Here is a 25,109-nt window from a genome sequence, read left to right as displayed (position 1 = left end):
TCGTGCGCCCCTTGAGGGACTTGAAGTAGAGGGATAGGGATCACAGGATAAGTATGGGTTGCACAAACTACTGGTAACAGGATGAGTATGGGTTGCACAATAAATTACTACAAAGTGGTTGAGTATGGGGTGCACGTAAATGAAGACTCCCAAGAAGCAAATCAGAGATCAGCCCAAGCTTCATCTTGAGGCAAAGCTCAATGCCTTAAGCCATATTGATGCTCTGTCCACAGAGCATTCTCTCTCTCAAATCATAATAGTATACTAATGTTTCCCTACACCACCCCTCAGGTGCAGCTGCAGCAGGCTTGGGTGACATGATGACTATGGGGTGCACAATAAACTAACACTCACAGAATGAGTATGGGCTGCACAATAAGCTACCTCTCACAAGATTAGTAATAAAGAAACATTAATTTTTAGGGTAGGGTGACTGAAACTTATCCTGGGGTAAAAATGTTTATTAATATTTATTATAGTTAAATGAATTTAGTAAATTATTCAATATATTGTATTATAAGTGAATTGACACTAAACTATAAATGATACTAATAAGGTTTTAAAAATGAAAAACAGTAAAAATCCTTCATGTAAGATAAGGAAGTTGAAAAGTAAATTAACTGTAAACTAAATTATAAACTGTAGACATAATATAAAGTATTATAAGTAAAATACCTATAAACTACCAAATAATAAGGTGTAAGGAACCATTTCTATTGTTTGTCCTTTTTTACCTGTTTCCTCAGGTATTTTAAAATTCCCATTCCGTTGTTACTACACTGTTTTCCTGGTGTAGTTCCCTGTGGTTCAAATTTTACTACATGTACTTCTTGCTGCTTCTGAATGATTGCTAATGGTAGCCCTTGTTGCACCTGCAGAACTTTTTGTAAATGCTGCACCTACGGAACTTTTTGTAAATGTTGCATTTGTTGCACCTGCAGAACTTTTTGTACTTGTTGCACTTGTTGCACTTCTTGCACCTGCGGAACTTTTTGTACTTGTTGCACTTCTTGCACCTGCGGAACTTTTTGTACTTGATGCACTTCTTGCAGCTGCTGCACTTGTAGCTCGTCATGATTTTTTTCCAGGGCATTATCGCTATCAAAAAACACAATACAAGAAGAGGACAAGAAGATCTTCACCACTAACTTCTTTTTGTGTAAGTAGTTCACATAATATATAAATATATCACCACCTATTATTTTCTCTCATATATATATATATAATGACAGTGTCAGACCATGGAGGAAAATTGAAACAGGAATTTCCTTAAGTACTTTCGTATATTAATACATCTTCAGAAGACTCCTTCTGAAGATGTATTAATATACGAAAGTACTTAAGGAAATTCCTGTTTCAACTTTCCTCCGTGGTCTGACACTGTCACATTTTTAATCACGTGTTTATTTTCGTGATATACACACACACATATAAATAAATAAATAAATATATATATATATATATATATATATATATATATATATATATATATATATATATATATACATATATATATATATATATATATATATATATATATATATATATATATATATATATATATATATGTCGTACCTAATAGCCAGAATGCACTTCTCAGCCTATTATGCTAGGCCCGATTTGCCTAATAAGCCAAGTTTTCCTGAATTAATATATTTTCTCTAATTTTGTTCTTATTAAATGATAAAGCTACCCATTTCATTATGTATGAGGTCAATTTTTTTTATTGGAGTTAAAATTAACGTTGATATATGACCGAACCTAACCAACCCTACCTAACCTAACCTAACCTATCTTTATAGGTTAGGTTTGGTTAGGTAGCCGAAAAAGTTATGTTAGGTTAGGTAGGTTAGGTAGTCGAAAAACAATTAATTCATGAAAACTTGGCTTATTAGGCAAATCGGGCCTTGCATAGTAGGCTGAGAAGTGCGTTCTGGCTACTAGGTACGACATATATATATATATATATATATATATACATATATATATATATATATATATATATATATATATATATATATATATATATATATATATATATATATATATATATATATATATATTATATATATATATATATATATATATATATATATATATATATATATATATATATATATATATATATATATATATATAATTTCAATCCCAATTTCAATTTCAATTCAATCATCTCTGTCATTGATGTATATGGCAAAAAGTGTGTGGCCCAAAACAGCACTATGTCTTAACATAATGGGTCCAAGAGCCCATAAGGTCTCAACAGCATTAAGGGCCCTTTAGCAAACCAGTGTGCTGGGGCCCCTATGACACCCATGACGTCTTTGTATCATTTCAAGTTTGTACATGTACTTCTTAAGATATGGGCACCATACAACTGCTGCATATTCTAGCTTTGGTCTAAAAAAATCATGAACAATTTATTTATTATTTATCCATGAATGTATTTAAAAGCAATTTTAAAGTTCGAAAGTGTAGCACAACCTCCTGGCACAGAGCTTTATGTGGTCCTCTTTATGTGGCTTTATGTAGACAATGAACATTATCGGTGCCAGAACTAAACCCTGTGGTACTCCACTCGTGACATTTCTCCAGTCCAATACAATGCCTCTGATTACTGCCCTCATTTTCTATCAGTTTGAAATTTTTTAATCCATGTTAGAAGCTTACCTGTCACCCCTCCAATATGTTCCAGTTTCCAGAACAAACTCTTATGTGGAATTCTGTTGAATGCCTTTTTTAGGTCCAGACAGATGCAGTCAACGCAACCATCTCTTTCCTGTAAAATTTCTGCGGCTCAATCATAGTAACTGATTAAATTTGTTACACAGGATCTTCCATTTCGAAAACCATGTTGACGGTCTGATATTATAAAGCTTTTCTCCCGGTGTTCTACCAGTTTAGTTTTACTTGTTTTTTTCCAATATTTTTACTGTTACACTTGGCCAACTGCTTTGTTCTTACTTAGCTCCTTGAGCAATTTTTTAACTGTGTACGTTAAATGCAGATAAGCTTGATGCAGATAAACTTACATTAGGATCAGAAGGTGATAGCGATAATGCCCTGGAAAAAAATCATGACGAGCTACAAGTGCAGCAGGTGAAAGAAGTGCATCAAGTACAAAAAGTTCCGCAGGTGCAAGAAGTGCAACAAGCACAAAAAGTTCCACAGGTGCAAGAAGTGCAACAAGTGCAACAAGTACAAAAAGTTCCGCAGGTGCAACAAATGCAACATTTACAAAAAGTTCCGCAGGTGCAACATTTACAAAAAGTTCTGCAGGTGCAACAAGGGCTACCATTAGCAATCATTCAGAAGCAGCAAGAAGTACATGTAGTAAAATTTGAACCACAGGGAACTACACCAGGAAAAAAGTGTAGTAACAACGGAATGGGAATTTTAAAATACCTGAGGAAACAGGTAAAAAAGGACAAACAATAGAAATGGTTCCTTACACCTTATTATTTGGTAGTTTATAGGTATTTTACTTATAATACTTTATATTATGTCTACAGTTTATAATTTAGTTTACAGTTAATTTACTTTTCAACTTCCTTATCTTACATGAAAGATTTTTACTGTTTTTCATTTTTAAAACCTTATTAGTATCATTTATAGTTTAGTGTCAATTCACTTATAATACAATATATCGAATAATTTACTAAATTCATTTAACTATAATAAATATAATTGGAGGGGTGCATATTGGAGGGGTGACAGGTAAGCTTCTAACATGGATTTAAAAAATTTCAAACTGATAGAAAAATGAGGGCAGTAATCAGATGCAATGTATTGGACTGGAGAAATGTCACGAGTGGAGTACCACAGGGTTTAGTTCTGACACCGATAATGTTCATTGTCTACATAAAGCCATAAAGAGGACCACATAAAGCTCATTGTGCCAGGAGGTTGTGCTACACTTTCGAACTTTAGAATTGCTTTTAAATACATTCATGGATAAATAATAAATAAATTGTTCATGATTTTTTTAGACCAAAGCTAGAATATGCAGCAGTTGTATGGTGCCCATATCTTAAGAAGTACATGTACAAACTTGAAATGATACAAAGACGTCATGGGTGTCATAGGGGCCCCAGCACACTGGTTTGCTAAAGGGCCCTTAATGCTGTTGAGACCTTATGGGCCCTTGGACCCATTATGTTAAGACATAGTGCTGTTTTGGGCCCCCACACTTTTTGCCATATACATCAATAACAGAGATAATTGAATTGAAATTGAAATTGGGATTGAAATTATATATATATATATATATATATATATATATATATATATTTATATATTTATATATTTATATGTGTGTGTGTATATCACGAAAATAAACACGTGATTAAAAATGTGACAGTGTCAGACCACGGAGGAAAATTGAAACAGGAATTTCCTTAAGTACTTTCGTATATTAATACATCTTCAGAAGGAGTCTTCTGAAGATGTATTAATATACGAAAGTACTTAAGGAAATTCCTGTTTCAATTTTCCTCCTTGGTCTGACACTGTCATTTTATATATATATATATATATATATATATATATATATATATATATATATATATATATATATATATATATATATATATATATATATATTATATATGAGAGAAAATAATAGGTGGTGATATATTTATATATTATGTGAACTACTTACACAAAAAGAAGTTAGTGGTGAAGATCTTCTTGTCCTCTTCTTGTATTGTGTTTTTTGGTAGGATACCATGTGTCACCCGTGCTGGTCCTTTTTTGTAATAGATAACGATTGATTCATACTCACAGCCACGCAGATATGTTAGCTGAAAAGCAAATAATATTTAAACAATAACACTATATGGGAAAATGCAACAAAATAAATGTTTGAAGCATAGCTGGGCATGTGCAATAGAACCCATAATAGAATCACAATACCAGAAATAAATATCTTTGATATCCCCAGAGTCAAAGTTATTCCGTGTAAATACTCTATGCAAATAAAGGGACCTTGTCTATGGAACTCACTCGCTAACAAATTTAAAAACAGTCCAACTTCTGCCATTTTAAAAAATAAAACCAAAAAGTACCTAATTTTATCTTGATAGTTTCCTAACTAGTGCATTAAACTCGCACTGTATCTTATGAAACCCAATGCCAGAATATATGTGCCTAAACCATACAACTTTTCCATTGTAATCATTGCTATCACCTTATATCATGATTGTTATATTGAATGCATATCTTACTATATTATACCTTGAAATATTCCTCAAATTATGCTACAATTTATATGTTGATAACCCTCAAATTTTACTTTAATGTACATAGTAATCTTTGTAAAACTTTCTTACAATGTACAGCCAATTTTTTCCAATTTTGCTTTAAATTGCCTATTCAAAATTATCTGTTAGATTAAGGACCTGCCCAAAATGCTATGTGTGCTAGTGGCTTTACAAGAATGTAAAAACATCAATGCTATGTACTCTCATAATCCCAGTGTGCTATCTTGTATATAAATAAATAAACAAATAGTATGTAAGTACTGTACAGTATTATTTATGTTGATTCTATACCTTATCAAGCAAGTTCAGCATAAGAAGAATACAAAAGAATACAACAGATGTAGACAAACTTCAATACCTGATTTTCAATCCTTCGAAGAACCCGGCTTGCTGTATTTCGTTCTAAAGCCTTCTTGCCTTTAAGTAGAAAACAGGATTCCTCTTCTTTCTTCATTAATTCTCTACTGTTTCGGAAGTCGCACTGGCAGAACTTGCAAACATTGCTTCGGACATGCACACATTGTGTGCAGTTTGTGCATCTCCTCATGAATTTTCCCTGAAGACCTGAAGGAAATAATTTCTAATAAAATACTTATATTCAAATCACCTATGCTGCAAAAATTATAAGTTAAATTGTTGTTCAAATGTACTACAGTAATTAAATATATTATTTAAATTATGAAATAATCTACATTAACACTAGTGATAGCAATGTTAAAAATTTTAGGACTGCATCTGGAAATAACTTTAATTTTGGATGTGATTAACCAGGCTGTAACTCGTATAACAAAACTGAGAGGAGTTGCATCCAACAGCCTGATTGACCAGGCTGTTAATTTCAAGCAAATACTATATTATTGGAAGAAAAAAAAATATATATATCTCCAGTTGGGAGTAAAGTTTGGGATCAAATGTAAAATATATGTACGATGGCATTGTATACAGGTGTGAAATTATTACACTAAGAAAATTTTTATACAAATACATAGAGCAAAAAAGTAGTACAGGATATTGCCGGGCATATAGGAGATATTGTGGGATGTCAGGGGATTAGTTTAATGTCCGAGGAAAATTCAGTGCAAGGACTGAAATTATACACTATAGATTATATTCAGTAAAGATCCTAATCTATCCTAACCTAACCTAACGCAACTTAACCAAACCAAACCAAGTATCTCAAGTTACAAATATCTCTGGGAATTCGTATTATCTGCTGTTGTAGAATTGACAAAATGGACAGTGTCAACAAAATTATTCCCACATACTCCGTCACATGTGATGGGGTACACATGGGACAGGGACTGAATTGTCCCTGACAGGGACAATTCAGTAACAAATGTTCTAGCATAAAACTTTGTACAGTTTAGTAATTACTTACCGTTTGATGTACCAGGATGATCTATGTGTGCTAAAGTTTTATAGCTGGAAGATCCTGTCGAGATGACTTCTTCAAAGAGACTAACAGCTCCCACACGGATACAAGACACTCCGTACATTGACAACATCGCACACTAATATTTTTACCACTTCGGACACCAGCTTTCGATGTTTCGCATATGTGTACGTGTTCCACATTAAAACGACAATATAATGCTATTAACAATTAAAATCTTCTATTTAACAGGCATATAGTTATTAAATGAAGTTTAGTGATGTAATAGACATAATCCGGAGTTGGTAAGGACGCCGCCCGCCAGCGTAAACAACACACCCGAATACCCACAAACACGATACAACGCACAAAACACAACACTTCTGTCAGTTTTTAGATAAACTCCTTTTATATTTATTATGTGAGAGTTATACTTGTATAAAATGATAACTATTATAGGTAAGCGCCTAATATTTAATATTAATCAATAAAAAAGAAGTCAGAAGCCACACGCCTGTCTGTACATGTCTTTTGTGTAAAAGTATTTTGGGCGCTCATGTACTTGTGCGCTAGCTGGCGTTCACAACTGTTCTCGCCTACAAGCATTAGAATTAAACAAACGAATTTATTTTTTCATTTATATACAAGAAGAGAAGGCTACCCTTGAGTCTGTAATATTCATCTGATCACTGGTCTCCCATTTGGTCCTCATTGCTTTATCTTACTATTATTGCATGTCAATAACCGTATTATGCAATTTCAATTTCTTCTATTTCTTTCTTTATTATGCACCCCATACCCATCCCGTGGGCCGTGGTGTAAAGGATTACAGAGGCACATAATCGGTTCAGGAACTGAACCCTCTAGTTCGTTTAGCTAAGCAAATAACAATGTTTGACGCTAGTTACAAAATTATTAATGTTGTGTAGCGAGTAGATTATCCCAATAATATACTCGCTCCAAATGCATTGTTAATATTCCTGTCAACCTTTGGAGATGAATGAGGTGAGGCGTTGCCCGGGCAATACGGTGAGGAGTTGCCCGGGCATATAAGCAGCAGGATAGCAAACATTAAAGCAGAGTCTACTTTCAAGTGTGGTCTAGAGCAGACACTTGCGAGATACTGTACCGACGCTCAGTGCGCTCAACTCACACCAAAGTATCACCTGTGTACTTCTGTATATTCGACCAAATATATATATAGTATCTTAGTGTCTGTGTTTATTTGTCACCATACTTTACGTAACAATAGAACCGTTACATTGTTCCCCTTGCCCACATTTTCTGTCCTCTGTCCCAGATCCCTTTCCCCCTCTCTGTCCCCTGTCCCCCTGTCCCCCCTTTCCATCTCTCTGTCCCCCTGTCCCTCTCTATCCCATTGTCCCTCTCTCTGTCCCCCTGTCTCTCTCTGTCCCCCTGTTCTTCTCTGTCCTCCTGTTCCTCTCTCTGTCCCCCTGTCACTCTCTGTCCCCCTGTTCCTCTATGTCCCCCTGTCCATCTCTCTGTCCCCTGTACCTCTCTGTCCCCCTGCCCACTCTTTCTGTCCGCTGTCCATCATCTGTCCCCCTCCCTTTCCTCCAGTCCCCCTATCCATCTCTGTCCCCTTGTCCCTGTCTCTCTTCCCCTGTCCCTATCTCTGCCCCCTGTCCCTCTCTCTGTCACCCTTTCTGTCCCCCTGTCCGCCCTTTCTGTCCCTCTGTTCCTGTCCTTCTCTGTCTGTCCCTGTCCCTCCCTCTGTCCCCCTGCCCACTCTTTCTATCCCCTGTCCCCTCTCTCTTGGTCTCCTGCCCCCTCTCCTCCCTCTGTCCCCCGGTCCCCCTCTCTGACCATGTCCCTCTGTCTCTGTCCCTCTGTCTCTGTCCATGTCCCCCTCTCTGTCCCTGTCTCCCTCCCTGTCCCACTGCTTCCCCTCTGTTCCCCCGTTCCTCCTCTGGCCCTGTCCGTCTGTCCCTGTCCCTCTGTCTCTGCCTCTCGTTTCTGACATTCTCTGTGTCTAACATTCTCTCCCTGACTCTGTCTATATCTATTTCTCTGTCTCGATCTTCACACACACACATATATATATATATATATATATATATATATATATATATATATATATATATATATATATATATATATATATATATATATATATATATATATATATATATATATATATATATATATATATATATATATAAGAGGGAATTGATTACAAACTTGGACTGCCTTCGAGCAGCCTGAGGGCAGCAATATCCCAGGAACATCAACTAAATTTCGGAGACTTGAGGCAAAGTGAAATTCAAACCAGTTACTCCATCTATCATCATTCTATTATGCAGGAAGAACCGCACGTCTATGGGTCATCCAATAATGTTAGTAGACTTCTAGATGTTACCACTGCTAGGCTTAGGCTCGGCTACAAGTACCTCTGGGAGTTTGTAACATCTGCTGATGTAGATTTGACTAAATGTAAACTCTGTCAGCAGAACTATTCGCATCCTTTGCGTCATTATATAATGGAATGTGAAAAATCGCGGAATATAGAGATAACACCATCAATAGTGTCCAAGAAATGTGTAAGTACTTCATTCATAATGATGTGCTGCTCGAAATCTTAGCGAAGTATCCAAAATTTGCTTACTGTAGGTAATGCATGCACATGACTGTAAAGCTGCCGCCCAGTTGGGTGGGTGTGGAGCAAGACTAGTAACTGTGTGACTCACCATAGATGTAAAGTGCCTTGTATAGTGACTGTTGTGAGCCTCTTGTTGATCACTTGTGACACAAAGATTATTGATGTGTGTATTTGTGTAGGTGATTAGATATGTATATATGTATACGTATATATATATATATATATATATATATATATATATATATATATATATATATATATATATATATATATATATATATATATATATATATATATATATATATATATATATATATTGAGAATGAACCATGGAGGTTCGAAACGTCGTGCAAATTATACAAATAAGTGTAATACACTCTATAGTAAATCACTTCTTTTCTTCACCTTAAAAGTACGAAAATGAGTTTTGGAGAACTCCTATTTCAATTAAGCCCTGATGCTAAGAAAATAGTTAGAGGGATAGAAGCCCTAAACCAGAAAATAATAAATACAGAATATGCGGTCATATTCAATGAAACATGTTTGAAAGAAAACCTGCTGCCAGTATACACCAATATAAACCCACATGACCCAGCAGTCCGCAATACAGAGTTTACCTATAGGTATAGGCAAGAGCTCATTCGGCATCAACTAAACAAGAAGAAGGAAGCCCTCCAAACCTTTATAGAGCAGGCGGAGCATCTGTTAAACAAATGGACCCAGTACGACATCCCTATCCAACTCAAGCAAACCATCAACAGTGAACTATTTAACCTGAAACAACAACATAAAACTCTTGTAGAAACAAAGACACTCCGTAAGTTAACATCCCTAAACGGTGGACAGCTAAAAATCCCTCGTCCTAAAGATGGCTACTTTAACCTGACTTCTTATGATCTTACCCAGGACCAACGAGACCTCTTAAATCTTGGTCTAAATTGTCAATTCTTATCTAAACCAAAGATGCATCAAAAACGCCTGGAAATCGAAATGCTTCTGGACGATATCCATAAGCTAGAAGACAACAAAAAAGTCATCACCACTGACACACTTCAAGCTGAACTACTTGCAGAAGCAGGGAAAAAACGAGGAACATATTCATCTACAATCTTAACCCCACGACTCAAAGAAGCAGCAAAACAACTAAAAAATCTGAAAGACGTAACAATAAGAAAAGCCGACAAAACAGCAGCATATGTATTGATTCCTACCCATGAATACATGAACAAAATTAGCGACATCCTAAGTGACGACTCCAAATTTCAACGAATCACGAGGAACCCCGTAGAAGACCTTAAGCGGAAAGTAAACAAAACAATTACAGCAATCAACGCAAAGAAAGGTAGTGTGCATTTCAATAAACTTCAAGGCGACTATGGCTTAGGATATGCCTACGGCAATGTTAAGACGCATAAACCAGGTAACCCACTACGCCCTATAATCAGCCAAATACCAACCCCAACTTATCACCTGGCAAAGAAACTCAATGAACTCCTAACTCCATACACTCCAAGTAAGTTTAGTCTACAATCATCAGCAGATTTCCTAGAATTGATCAAATCTACCCAGCCCGATGGAATCATCGCTTCCCTGGACGTTGAATCCCTTTTTACCAACGTCCCAGTCGACACAACCATAGGAATGATACTGGACAGAGTATACAGAGACGAGAGCACCCCCAAATTAGACATACCTGAGCCACACTTGAAAAGTCTTCTCGAAGCATGTACAAAGGAAGCCCCTTTCATCAGTCCACAAGGAGACATGTATTTACAAATAAACGGAGTAGCAATGGGCTCCCCCTTAGGAGTTTTATTTGCTAATTTTTATATGGGAACCATCGAAGATAGGGTCTTCAGTAGCAGACAAAAACCAACTGTATACTGCCGTTATGTAGATGACATATTCGTAATAGTAAAAGACTCAGATGAACTAATTGACCTAAAAAGACACCTAGAGAGAGAGTCAGTACTCCGATTTACACATGAAAATAGTGAAAATAACAGTCTGCCATTCTTGGATGTACTAATAACAAAAACAGGAACCTCTTTAAGCACCAACGTATATACCAAGCCCACCAACATAGGATTATGCCTGAACGGTAGAAGTGAGTGCCCCCAAAGATACAATGCCAGTGTTCTCAATGCTTATATTCGTCAAGCGCTTACCCACTGCTCTGAATGGAGCAACGTGAGTAGAGAGTTTGAAAGAGTAACTCAGGTATTGGTGAACAACGGATATAGCAACGCGGAAATAAACGCTGCTATAAGAAGACACTTGGACCATTGGTATAATTCAGAACCTAGAACAGAAACCACAACACCCCCAATAAAATTATATTACAAATCAACCATGCACAGTGAACATATAAAAGAGGAAAGAATAATGAAAGAAATAATCCGTAAAGGAGTAAAAAGCACTACTCCTAACCAAAACATAAACCTGATAATATTCTACAAAACCAAGAAGACTTCCGAACTCCTTATCAAAAACAGCCCGAAGCCGACGGAGAACCCTCTACAGCAGTCAAGCGTTGTATACATGTACACTTGCCCCCACGAAGGATGTAACCTTCAATGTAAGTACATAGGTATGACGTCGACCAAGCTGACGAGGCGTTTGACATGCCATCTTCAATCTGGTGCCCCTAGGAATCACATGAGACAAGCCCATGACATTACTCTAACAAGAGAAATGTTGAACAAGAATACTTGCATAATAGACAAAACCCAAGATTCAAGAAGATTACAAATTCTTGAGGCAATTCACATAAGAATAGAGCGACCTACCATGAACACCCAAATCACGGAACTATTTACTCTACCCACCATGAGAGTAAGGACAAGACAAGAACATATCGATGCCAACACAGAAGACAATGTCCAACATAACAGGCCAATTACACTGGATTAATCTTTGTGTTTAGATAGGAGATGCCTCGTATGGGCCAATAAGCCTTCTGCAGCCCCTATGTTTATCCCTTATGTATCCCCCCATGTTTTCACCTTCACTGTATTATCACCTGACCTAATGCGGGTATAAAATCAACTAGTATATATATATATATATATATATGTACATGTATGTATGAGAGTGTGTACATGTATATATAATATTAATAATTTTGTAACTAGCGTCACAAATTGATATTTGCTTAGCTAAACGAACTAGAAGGTTCAGTTCCTGAACCGATTATGTGCCTCTGTAATCCTTTACACCACCGCCCACGGGATGGGTATGGGGTGCATAATAAAGAAAGAAATTGAATTGAATTGGTCTGATTAAGACTTTATGACCATGTAATCTATGTTTTGCTCCACTACTTACTGGTTGAGTATGGGATGCATAACAAATAATAGCCTCCTTCGGGGGCGCCTTGTTTCTAAACGTGTTAGTCTTAAATCCTTTAATCTCAAATCTTGCTACAATGTACCTCTTAATAAATGTTATGTACTCTCGCAACCCAATGTACCTTCTTGTATATAAATAAATAGATTTCAACTGTAAGGGGATATGGTTTGCACCTTGTTATTCTAATAATGGATAAATAATTACAATACAATACAATTTTATTTAGGTAAGGTACATACATACAATAAATATTTACAAGGATTGTTTGACTTATAGGTAGAGCTAGTACATACAATGCCTAAAGCCACTATTACGCAAAGCGTTTCGGGCATGATAAACTTAAATGACAAGCTTAATACTAATTGAGCATAATGAGTAGACTGAAAACAAGAAATGAAAACATAGATGAAAAAGCAGCACAAATACAATTATGTCGACAAACAGCGCTCTTTAAAGAAAAACAGACATTGGTTGACAATAGAAGGGTAAGGTAGGTTACAGGGAATTTATTAGGTATAGCTTCGCTTTTAACTTAAACTGGTTGAGAGAGGTACAGTCTTTAACATGGTTGGGAAGGTCATTCCACATTCTGGGCCCCTTGATTTGTAGAGCATTTCTAGTTTGATTAAGTCGTACTCTAGGAATATCAAAACTGTATTTATTTCTGGTGTGATGCTCATGGGTTCTGATACAAACTTCTATGAAGCTTTTGAGATCAGGATTGGCATTATAGTTTAGCGTTTTATATATGTATAATACACATGAGAGAATGTGCAGTGACTTAATGTCTAACATATTCAGAGATTTAAGTAGGGGTACCGAGTGATGTCTGGGGCCAGAAATGGATATTGTCCTAATAGCAGCTTTGTGTTGAGTAATTAGAGGACGTAAGTGATTTTGGGTAGTAGAGCCCCAAGCACAAATACCATAGTTGAGATATGGATAGATAAGGGAGTAATAGAGAGTCACCAGGGCAGGGCGTGGTACATAATATCTGATCTTAGAAAGAATGCCCACAGTTTTTGAAACTTTTTTTGATATGTTTAGAATGTGTCCCTGGAAATTAAGCTTGTGGTCAATGAGAATTCTAATAATGGAAGCGCTAATTATATGAACAAGTGCCATGTATTTATTCAGACGAGAACAATAGCGAACACAAACCAGCGCATATACGAACGGAATGGTTTGTATGTACTAACCTATCGTTCATTATTTTAACAGAAACTTGGCTAAATAAAGACTATACCCAACTCTACAACTTAGCTGGTTATAAAGCCATTCATAACTGTAGGCCTAATAAAAAAGGTGGTGGCACAGCTATATATTACCGAGATACATTTATCTGCAACAGTGTTATTAGTGACAGAGATGACTACTGTGAATATACTTTTGCTCAGTTTACAATTAAATCCCTTAAATCTTCTTTGACTATTGGAGCCATCTATAGATTTCCTAATACTAACATAGCTTCTTTCTCAGACAACCTAAGGAATCTTATTATAAACAACAATCTCAACAAAAACCACATCATTCTGGGAGGAGACTTTAATATTGACCTGGGTCAACAAAATTGCTCTCAAGTTAACTATTTCCTTAACAGCATGAACTCCTGTATGCTAATCCCCACTATCACCAAACCTACCCGAGTCACTCAAACATCAGCCACTACCTTGGACCACATATGGACAAACATAACAGCTCCCCTTGTATCTGGTATAATCTACGACAGAACAACTGACCACTATCCTACCTTTCTCATAGCGAACATGGACATAACACCACCAAAAAGCAAGAAACTTTCATTTAGGCTACACAGTGAATCAGCTTTAGACAATCTTACAGAGGCACTTTACAATATTAACTGGGATTCTGAATTCAATAATACCCATGATATAAATTCATTAGCTAACCTCTTCATCTCCAAAACTCTAAGCCTCTACAACATTCATTGTCCCCTCCTTACCAAGCAAGTAACTGACAAAAGATTAAACAATCCATGGCTCACAAGTGGCATTCTCAACTCAATCAACAAGAAACATGAATATGAAAAGAAAGTTAGGATTGGCCTAGTTTCAAAGGAAGTAGCTAAAATGTACTCATCAATGCTTACCAGTATCATAAGAAAGGCAAAACTTGCATATTATGTGAATAGATTCAATGAAGCAAAAGGCAACATGAAAAGCACTTGGAAAACTATCTCTAGTATCCTAGGAACTAAACAACACTCACATAACCAAATAAAACTCTACAAGGATGGGGGTATACCGTCAACTGACTTAGAAATGGCAAATGAATTTAACAGTTTCTTTTCATCGGTTGGTGCTAATCTTGCTAGTAAAATCCCACAGACTCAGACACATATTAACACATATCTCTCAGGCAGCAATCCAAACTCTCTTCTCCTTTCACCAATCAGCCCGGCAGATGTTGTGTCCATCATACATTCTCTAAAAACCAAGGCAGGGAACACCAGTGAAATTCCGTCCATTGTGTACAAGAGAGCCTCCCATGCCCTTGCCCCACCCATAGCACTACTGTTCAACAAATCTATAGAGTATCACACCTTCCCTGATATCCTCAAAAAAGCAAGAGTAACGCCAGTCCATAAAGGAGGCAATCCGGCGGACATAAACAATTATAGACCAATATCAAATCTACCCATTCTATCAAAAATATTTGAAAAAATTATTTACAAACAGCTCTATTCCTACCTCGTAAAATTCGACATACTCAGCCCCTGCCAGTTTGGCTTCCGGTCCCAAAAGAGCACCAATGATGCAATCATTAGTCTCCTTGACATTATCTACTCAGCCCTTGACAAAAATGAGTTTCCGATTGGACTCTTCATTGACCTAAGAAAAGCCTTTGATACTGTTAATCACAACTACCTCTTACTTAAACTCCAGCATTATGGAATCCGAGGCCTTGCCCTTGACTACATCCGATCCTATCTTAGTGACAGACACCAATATGTAACCATCAATGATACAGCTTCTTCCACTCTACCAATTACCGTTGGAGTGCCACAGGGCAGCATCTTAGGACCTCTTCTATTTCTTATATATATAAACGATCTGCCTAATGTCTCTAATATTCTCAAACCTATATTGTTTGCTGACGATACTACCCTTATCTACTCAAACCTCAACCCACATACACTAAATAATGTTGTGAATAATGAATTAAAAAAAGTCCACTTATGGATGTCAACGAACAAACTAACATTAAACATCGAAAAGACTTACTACATCTTATTTGGAAGCAAATCATCAAATGCAATTCAGCTACAGATAGACAACATTAACATCAGTAATAAAAATGATGGCAAGTTTCTTGGCCTATTCCTAGACAAGAGACTCAACTTCAGCACCCACATTCAACACATAACTAAGAAAGTCTCTAAGACAGTTGGTATACTCTCCAAAATCAGATATTATGTTCCTAACTCTGCTCTCCTCTCACTATATTATGCACTAATCTACCCCTATCTTAATTATGGTATCTGTGCATGGGGGTCTACCACTGCAAACCACCTTAAGCCCATCATCACACAGCAAAAATCTGCTATCAGAATAATAACTAACTCTGCTTTCAGACAACACTCAGCTCCCTTGTTTAAATCCCTAAACTTGCTAAATATTAACTCCCTCCACACATTCTCTTGTGTCAACTACATTTACAAAACCCTGTTCCTAAATGCAAACCATGCTCTGAAACTCTCCCTGGACAGACGTAATAGGACCCATTATCACCACACCAGAAATAAATATCTCTTTGATATCCCCAGGGTCAAACTTAATCTGTGTAAACACTCTATGCAAATTAAGGGACCTAGTCTATGGAACTCACTCCCTAGTGAATTGAAAAACTGTAAAACTTTTGCCTTATTTAAAAGCAAAACCAAAAAGTACCTAACTTCATCTATTTAGTTTCCTACACTGAGCTTTAAATTTGCTCTGTACCTAGTCTCCTCCCAACATCTCAAACCAATTCTATTTGCTGACGACACAACCTTCATTTACTCCAGTCCTGATCCCCTTGCTCTAAATGCCACAGTAAATACTGAGCTAAATAAAGTCCATCTGTGGTTAACTGCCAACAAACTCACCCTTAACATTGACAAAACCTTTTACATTCTGTTTGGCAATAAATCCTCTAATCAAATAAATCTCAAAATAAACAATACCCAAATTTGTAACAAATTAGATGGCAAATTCCTTGGCATTCTCATTGACCACAAGCTTAATTTCCAGGGACACATTCTAAACATATCAAAAAAAAGTTTCAAAAACTGTGGGCATTCTTTCTAAGATCAGATATTATGTACCACGCCCTGCCCTGGTGACTCTCTATTACTCCCTTATCTATCCATATCTCAACTATGGTATTTGTGCTTGGGGCTCTACTACCCAAAATCACTTACGTCCTCTAATTACTCAACACAAAGCTGCTATTAGGACAATATCCAATTCTGGCCCCAGACATCACTCGGTACCCCTACTTAAATCTCTGAATATGTTAGACATTAAGTCACTGCACATTCTCTCATGTGTATTATACATATATAAAACGCTAAACTATAATGCCAATCCTGATCTCAAAAGCTTCATAGAAGTTTGTATCAGAACCCATGAGCATCACACCAGAAATAAATACAGTTTTGATATTCCTAGAGTACGACTTAATCAAACTAGAAATGCTCTACAAATCAAGGGGCCCAGAATGTGGAATGACCTTCCCAACCATGTTAAAGACTGTACCTCTCTCAACCAGTTTAAGTTAAAAGCGAAGCTATACCTAATAAATTCCCTGTAACCTACCTTACCCTTCTATTGTCAACCAATGTCTGTTTTTTTCTTTAAAGAGCGCTGTTTGTCGACATAATTGTATTTGTGCTGCTTTTTCATCTATGTTTTCATTTCTTGTTTTCACTCTACTCATTATGCTCAATTAGTATTAAGCTTGTCATTTAAGTTTATCATGCCCGAAACGCTTTGCGTAATAGTGGCTTTAGGCATTGTATGTACTAGCTCTACCTATAAGTCAAACAATCCTTGTAAATATTTATTGTATGTATGTACCTTACCTAAATAAAATTGTATTGTTGTATTGTATTGTATTGTATATATATATATATATATATATATATATATATATATATATATATATATAATTATAAAACCTAGAAGGGGTACCACCTCTGGTGCAAGTGTAGGGACCCATAGCCTCGGAGAAGAAAATAAAGAGTACTCAGAGAAGACCTTGTGGATCCTCACTGAACACTTTGATATTTTCTTCTCCTACCACCCCTATTCTTTTGTTAAGTGTGTATATTTATCTAACTTTATTTGAAAATGTCATTACACAAAAAAAGTTACAATATTGATTACATGCAGGGTACAAGGCTGCTTGTCACAAGTTGAACAGCTCCTCCAGCTCCTCAGATGGCGGGCAGGAACCGTGGATGCAGTGAGCATTTCCTCTCTGGATTGCCACACTAAGGCACTGAAAAAGAAAACTGGCAGCTCTAGGGTCCCTAGTTGTTTCGATTAGCTTAGACCCCAACTCCTTCAAAAAGCTAGCAGCACTTTTACCCCAGGCACCAAGTGTCTCTGAGGCAATGGGGACAAAATTGTAGTGGTGCTCAAGGTCTCTGTATTTACGTGACTTGGCCGCTTCCCGGTGATTGGCAGCTCCTCCTGCTTGTGTAGCACTGAAGTCAACATAGGTATTGGCTAAAGTTGAAACGCAAGTGTAGTCCCACACCAACTGTCTACCATTCTTCCAGGGGTTCACCGTAATTCCATCTGGGCGACCGACAGGCTCATCAGAGTTGCGGGACATTAGGTAACGGGGCTCTCTCTCTGCTGGACAACCGGCTGTGGTAAGGCTTCTCTTAATAATGTCATTAACCTCGCCGTGTCTTGCATGCCATCCTCCCGTCCTTTGGCAGAGAAGGCCATGCCGTCCATATCTGTCGGCCTCTGCCTCGCCGCAAATACACCTGTATTCGGTGTGGATTGGGGCAGCTAGGCGGAGAGCCACGGCAATTCGGAGGGCCTGCGGTGTGAGACGGGTGCCGGTTGCTGACATTGGGGTTGCTAATAGGAAATCACCTGCATGGGGAGCTGCTACAGCTCTAAGTCGGGCAGTGTCATGTGGTGTTGTCGCAGCTTCTAGCAAAGTTGCAGCTTCTTGGTCGGCAATGGGGCGATCCCAGCTGGATTGCTTATGGGCTTCAGAAGGCGGTGGTTGGGGTGCTGGTCCTGCGAGAGAGACCCATTTGGTTGTGCAGTCTGTGAAGCTGGGATCATGCACCCCTGCCTGTTGAACTAGGTGCTCAGGTAGGATTTCCTTCACCAAGTTGTCAGACCCCACTGAAGAGGACAGGAACGCTGGTACAGCAATTTGTGTTGCTGTGCGCACGCCAAGGCCCCCGAGTCTGACAGGAAGGGAGGCCTGTTTCCACTGTGAGTCGCTGAGGGAAAGATTGAGGGCTTTTTCTAGTGTTGATTTCAGCAAGCTGTCATACTCTTCTAATTTAATATTGTTGAAAGATGGCGAACATCTTAGAAAGTAGGTCAGCCTGGGGAGGGACAAGCATCTGGTGATGAGGTAAAGTGCATCATGAGCATCGATGTCTTCAATCCTCTCGTTCATCCTCTTCAGGTCAGTGATCTTCTTACCGAGGACCCCGTCGATGGCATTCCTTCCAAGATAATAATAATAATAATAATTTTTATTTAGGTAAAGGTACATACATAAAGAGATTTTACAAAGTTTGTTGGCTTTATAGATAGAGCTAGTACATACAATGCCTAAAGCCACTATTACGCAAAGCGTTTCGGGCAGGAAAAAACACTAATGACTAAAGCTTAAAACTAATGGGTAAAAAGAAAAAAATGCGTTGAGTACAAATAAAAATAGAGGTAAAAGAGGGGGGAACATTGTTGAAAAAGCAGCACAAATACAATTACAAATTATTACAGAAAATTACATTCAAACAGCGTTGATTTGAAAAACAAAAAAAAAACAAAAAACATACATGGGTTGACAATAGAGGGGTAAGGTAGGTTACAGGGAATTTATTAGGTATAGCTTCGTTTTTAACTTAAACTGGTTGAGAGAGGTACTGTCTTTAACACGGTTGGGAAGGTCATTCCACATTCTGGGCCCCTTGATTTGTAGAGCATTTCTGGTTTGATTAAGTCGTACTCTAGGAATATCAAAACTGTATTTATTTCTGGTGTGGTGCTCATGGGTTCTGTTACAACCTTCCATAAAGCTTTTGAGATCAGGATTGGCATTATAGTTTAGCGTTTTATATATGTATAATACACATGAGAGAATGTGCAGTGACTTAATGTCTAACATATTCAGAGATTTGAGTAGGGGTACCGAGTGATGTCTGGGGCCCGAATTGGATATTGTCCTAATAGCAGCTTTGTGTTGAGTAATAAGAGGACGTAATTAAGTGATTTTGGGTAGTAGAGCCCCAAGCACAAATACCATAGTTGAGATATGGATAGATAACTATGGACTACCTTTGTGTACTCTAGCTCTGCCTTTCCCTTCAAAAGGTTTTAACTTTAGTTAAAAAAAAAAAAAAAAAAAAAAAAAGAATAATATTGTCATCTTTATTATTGTCTTTTTTTTTCTTTTTACTCCCATGTTCCATAGTACACTGGCTTTGCCTGTGTCCTCTAGTATTAACTTCATTATCCAGTGTTCCTGAGTGTATCTCTATTTAAACTACCTCAGTTTGTTTTAGTGTAACTTTAGTATTCAATTATAGTGTACTTATAATAGTATAGTAAGCAAGCTTATTATCTTATAGATTTCATAATTGTTTTTTTTAATTTTTTGGTCATCTATTGTTATTAATTATTCTAGTTAATTTTTTACATTCCTAGTTCCCATTAAGTTTTTTTTTCTTTTTACTTAAAATTACCATTAAGTTTATTTTACTTTAGAATTTTTAATCTACTTTTTTCTTTGTTTTCTATTTTGTAATTTGCCATTCTTACCTTGTTTTCCTGCAATCAGCCTTTTTATGCAGACAAGTATAGACCCAGAACTAAACCTCTTATCCACTATCTATGACAATCATCACTTCAATGATCAAAATTGCAGATATTTTACAGCACATGATGTAAACAATGTATTAACAGATAATCTCAATATCTCTGTAATCAACTTGAACGTTAGATCCCTAGGTAAACACTTCGATGATGTTAGTGCCTTGATTGAAACTATTGACAACAAATTCTCTTTTATTATACTTACTGAAACGTGGTTGAAAGAGGATAATACTCAACTCTTTAACATGCCTAACTACTCGGCAATTCACAACTGTCGTCAAATGCTGAGAGGTGGTGGTACTGCTCTTTACTACCACCATGAACTAACATGCTTAAAAATAATTAGAACTAGAGACTGCTGTGGGGAGTATATCTTCGCCAGTTTCAGAGTCAAGGGTGCCGAGTCTGTCCTGTCTGTGGGTGCAGTCTATAGAATTCCTAACACTGATGTGTCTGAATTCAACTCAAACCTTAGAAATCTAATACTAGATAACAGATTGAACAAAAACCATCTAATTATCGCAGGGGACTTTAATATTGACCTCTGCGAGCCTGAACACCCTACTGCTGTTAGCTTCCTCAACTGTATGAATTCCTGCTTCCTCATACCCTTAATCACTAGACCAACTAGAATCACTGATAGTACTGCTACGACTCTAGATCACATCTGGACCAACATAACCTCTCCGCTTACTTCAGGTATAATCACCGATAGCACTACAGACCATTACCCCACATTTCTCTTAACTAACATTAGCAAACCACCTCTAGAGACAAGGGAGTTAAGCTTTAGGCTGCACAATGAAACTGCTATAAACAATTTTATAACTGCTGCTGATAATGTCAACTGGGAGTCCGAGTTAGGTAACATAGGGGACATCAACCTAGCAGTGAAATCTTTTCTACAAACAACTCTTAGCCTTTATAACACCCACTGTCCTATGCTTACAAAACAAGTCACAAGCAAAAGACTTAACAATCCTTGGCTTACAAAGGGAATACTTAAATCCATTAACAAAAAACACGACCTTGAGAAGAAGTATAGGCTAGGAACAGTCTCCAAAGAATTCTCAAAGAATTACTCGTTATTGCTATCTAAAATAATTAGACGAGCCAAAACTAAATACTATGAAGATAAATTTACCCAAATAAAGAGCAACATTAAAAAAACTTGGAGCACAATTTCACAAATATTGGGATCAAAGAAGATTTTAAATAACAAACCAACACTCCTTTCCAATAACGTTGGTCAGCTTTCAGCCTCTGATTCTGCAATTGAGTTCAATAGGTTCTTCTCTTCCATTGGGTCATCCCTTGCAAATGATATTCCATCTTCCTGTACTGATGTTAAGGACTATCTTACAGGTAACTATCCACAGTCTCTGTACCTAAAGCCTACTAGTTCCACTGATGTCAATGAAATAATCCTTTCCCTTAAAACCAAGTCTAGTGCCCTCGAGGAGATACCAACTTTAATTTACAAAAAAGCCTCCAGATCTCTAGCCCCTGCTATTGCATTGCTCTTCAACAAGTCACTTGAACTCCAAACCTTTCCTGACATTCTAAAAAAAGCAAGAGTAACCCCTGTCTACAAATGTGGTGATCTCACTGATGTTAACAACTACAGACCTATATCAATCCTGCCTAACTTGTCAAAAATATTCGAAAAGTTAATCTACAAGCAGCTTTACTCTTTTCTAGCCAAACACAATATACTTAGCTCTTGTCAATATGGCTTCAGACCCAAAAAAAGCACTAACGATGCACTTATTAGTATGATTAACTTAATTCACGCAGCTCTTGATAAAAAGGAGTTTCCTGTTGGGTTATTTGTGGACCTGCGTAAGGCTTTTGACACTGTCAACCATCAAAACCTTCTTCTTAAATTACATCATTATGGAGTCAGAGGACACTCCCTGCAATACCTCAAATCTTATCTTACTGACAGGCTCCAGTATGTTTCTGTGAATAATACAATTTCTCCCACCCTACCCATCAACATTGGTGTTCCTCAGGGCAGCATACTTGGCCCTCTCCTCTTTCTCATCTACATTAATGACCTTCCAAATGCCTCCCAACACCTCAAACCAATTCTATTTGCTGACGACACAACCTTCATTTACTCCAGTCCTGACCCCCTTGCTCTAAATGCCACAGTAAATACTGAGCTAGAGAAAGTCCATCTTTGGCTAACTGCCAACAAACTCACCCTTAACATTGACAAAACGTTTTATATTCTGTTTGGCAATAAATCCTCTAATCAGATAAATCTCAAAATAAACAATACCCAAATTTGTAACAAATTAGATGGCAAATTCCTTGGCGTTCTCATCGACCACAAGCTGAATTTCCAGGGTCACATTCTAAATATATCAAAAAAAGTTTCAAAAACTGTTGGCATTCTTTCCAAGATCAGATATTATGTACCCCGCCCTGCCCTGGTTACTCTCTATTACTCCCTCATCTATCCATACCTCAACTATGGTATTTGTGCTTGGGGTTCTACTACCCAAAATCATTTACGTCCTCTTATTACCCAACACAAAGCTGCTATTAGGACAATATCCAACTCTGGCCCCAGACATCACTCGGTACCCTTACTCAAATCTCTGAATATGTTAGATATTAAGTCACTGCACATTCTCTCTTGTGTATTATACATATATAAAACGCTGAACTGTAATGCCAATCCTGACCTCAAAAGCTTCATTGAAGGTTGTATCAGAACCCATGAGCACCACACCAGGAATAAATACAGTTTTGATATTCCTAGAGTACGACTTAATCAAACTAGAAATGCTCTACAAATCAAGGGACCCAGAATGTGGAATGACCTTCCCAACCATGTTAAAGACTGTACCTCTCTCAACCAGTTTAAGATAAAAACTAAACACTACCTAATAAATTCCCTGTAACCCACCTCACTCCTTTATTGTCAACCCATGTCTGTTATTTTATTATTATTATTTTTTTTTTAATCAACACTGTTTGTCAACCTATTGTATTTGTGCTGCTTTTTCAGTCATGTTCCCCCTTTTTTTTATCTTTATTTGTATTTGTTTTCAACACTTTTTATTCTTTATGCTCAATTAGTATTAAGTTCTAGATATTAATGTTTTTCTTGCCCGAAACGCATTGCGTAATAGTGGCTTTAGGCATTGTATGTACTAGCTCTATCTATATAGCAATCCATTAATGTAACATCACTTGTATGTATGTACCTTACCTGAATAAACATATTTATTTATATATATTTATTTATTTATTTATAAGGGAGTAATAGAGAGTCACCAGGGCAGGGCGGGGTACATAATATCTGATCTTAGAAAGAATGCCCACAGTTTTTGAAACTTTTTTTGATATGTTTAGAATGTGTCCCTGGAAATTCAGCTTGTGGTCAATGAGAATGCCAATGAATTTGCCATCTAATTTGTTACAAATTTGGGTATTGTTTATTTTGAGATTTATTTGATTAGAGGATTTATTGCCAAACAGAATATAGAAAGTTTTGTCAATGTTAAGGGTGAGTTTGTTGGCAGTTAGCCACAGATGGACTTTATTTAGCTCAGTATTTACTGTGGCATTTAGAGCAAGGGGATCAGGACTGGAGTAAATGAGGGTTGTGTTGTCAGCAAATAGAATTGGTTTGAGGTGTTGGGAGGCATTTGGAAGGTCATTAATGTAGATGAGAAAGAGGAGAGTGCCAAGTATGCTGCCCTGGGGAACACCAATGTTGATGGGTAGGGTGGGAGAAATTGTATTATTCACAGAAACACATTGGAGCCTGTCAGTAAGGTAGGATTTGAGGTATTGTAGGGAGTGTCCTCTGACACCATAATGATGTAATTTAAGAAGAAGGTTTTGGTGGTTGACAGTATCGAAAGCTTTACGCAGGTCCACAAATAACCCAACAGGGAACTCATTTTTATCAAGAGCTGTATGAATCGAGTTAAGCATACTAATAAGTGCATCGTTAGTGCTTTTTTTGGGCCTGAAGCCATATTGGCAAGCTGGGCTAAGTATATTGAGTTTGGCTAGATATGAGTAAAGCTGCTTATAGATTAGTTTTTCAAAAATTTTTGACAAGTTTGATATAGGTCTGTAGTTGTTAACATCTGTGAGATCACCACATTTGTGGACAGGCGTTACTCTCTTACAGACGTTACAGACGTTACTTAAGAGGAGCACCTAGGAGTGTGCTGTCCTCAGGGTTGGTTGTATGAATGTCAGGCAAAACAACCTTTATTTGCTCTATTATGTGCTGGTTGGTGGAGGTTATTTCGCACTTGGAAGGGTTCAGGGTGAGGCCTAGGCTTGCTCCTTGCTCCTGGATTATTCTTATGTCGTCCAAGAGTGAGGCTGGGGAGCCAGCTAGAGTACCATCATCCAAAAACCAAATGTTGAGCTCACTGGACAGGTTATCG

At 37.2% G+C, this 25,109-nt stretch overlaps 1 protein-coding gene across 2 annotated transcripts in view; it reads right to left on the bottom strand.

The window, feature by feature from the left end:
* LOC138358104 (uncharacterized) overlaps positions 1 to 7,134 on the bottom strand; it is a 46,074-nt gene extending 38,940 nt beyond the window's left edge. For both annotated transcript variants that reach the window (XM_069315589.1, XM_069315590.1), the window contains exons 1-3: positions 6,640 to 7,134; positions 5,620 to 5,825; positions 4,661 to 4,802 (exon numbers count right to left, since the gene is read on the bottom strand). In XM_069315589.1, the coding sequence (XP_069171690.1) occupies positions 4,661 to 4,802; positions 5,620 to 5,825; positions 6,640 to 6,766 (475 nt within the window). In that variant the 5' untranslated portion in view covers positions 6,767 to 7,134. The remainder of the gene's footprint in view (positions 1 to 4,660; positions 4,803 to 5,619; positions 5,826 to 6,639) is intronic.
* Positions 7,135 to 25,109: the final 17,975 nt, after the last annotated feature.

The sequence above is a fragment of the Procambarus clarkii genome, chromosome 81, assembly GCF_040958095.1.
Source record: "Procambarus clarkii isolate CNS0578487 chromosome 81, FALCON_Pclarkii_2.0, whole genome shotgun sequence".
In the NCBI taxonomy this organism is placed as follows: Eukaryota; Metazoa; Arthropoda; class Malacostraca; order Decapoda; family Cambaridae; genus Procambarus; species Procambarus clarkii.
The sequence above is the reverse complement of the archived record's forward strand: the minus strand, read 5'-3'. Positions and strand labels throughout refer to the sequence as shown.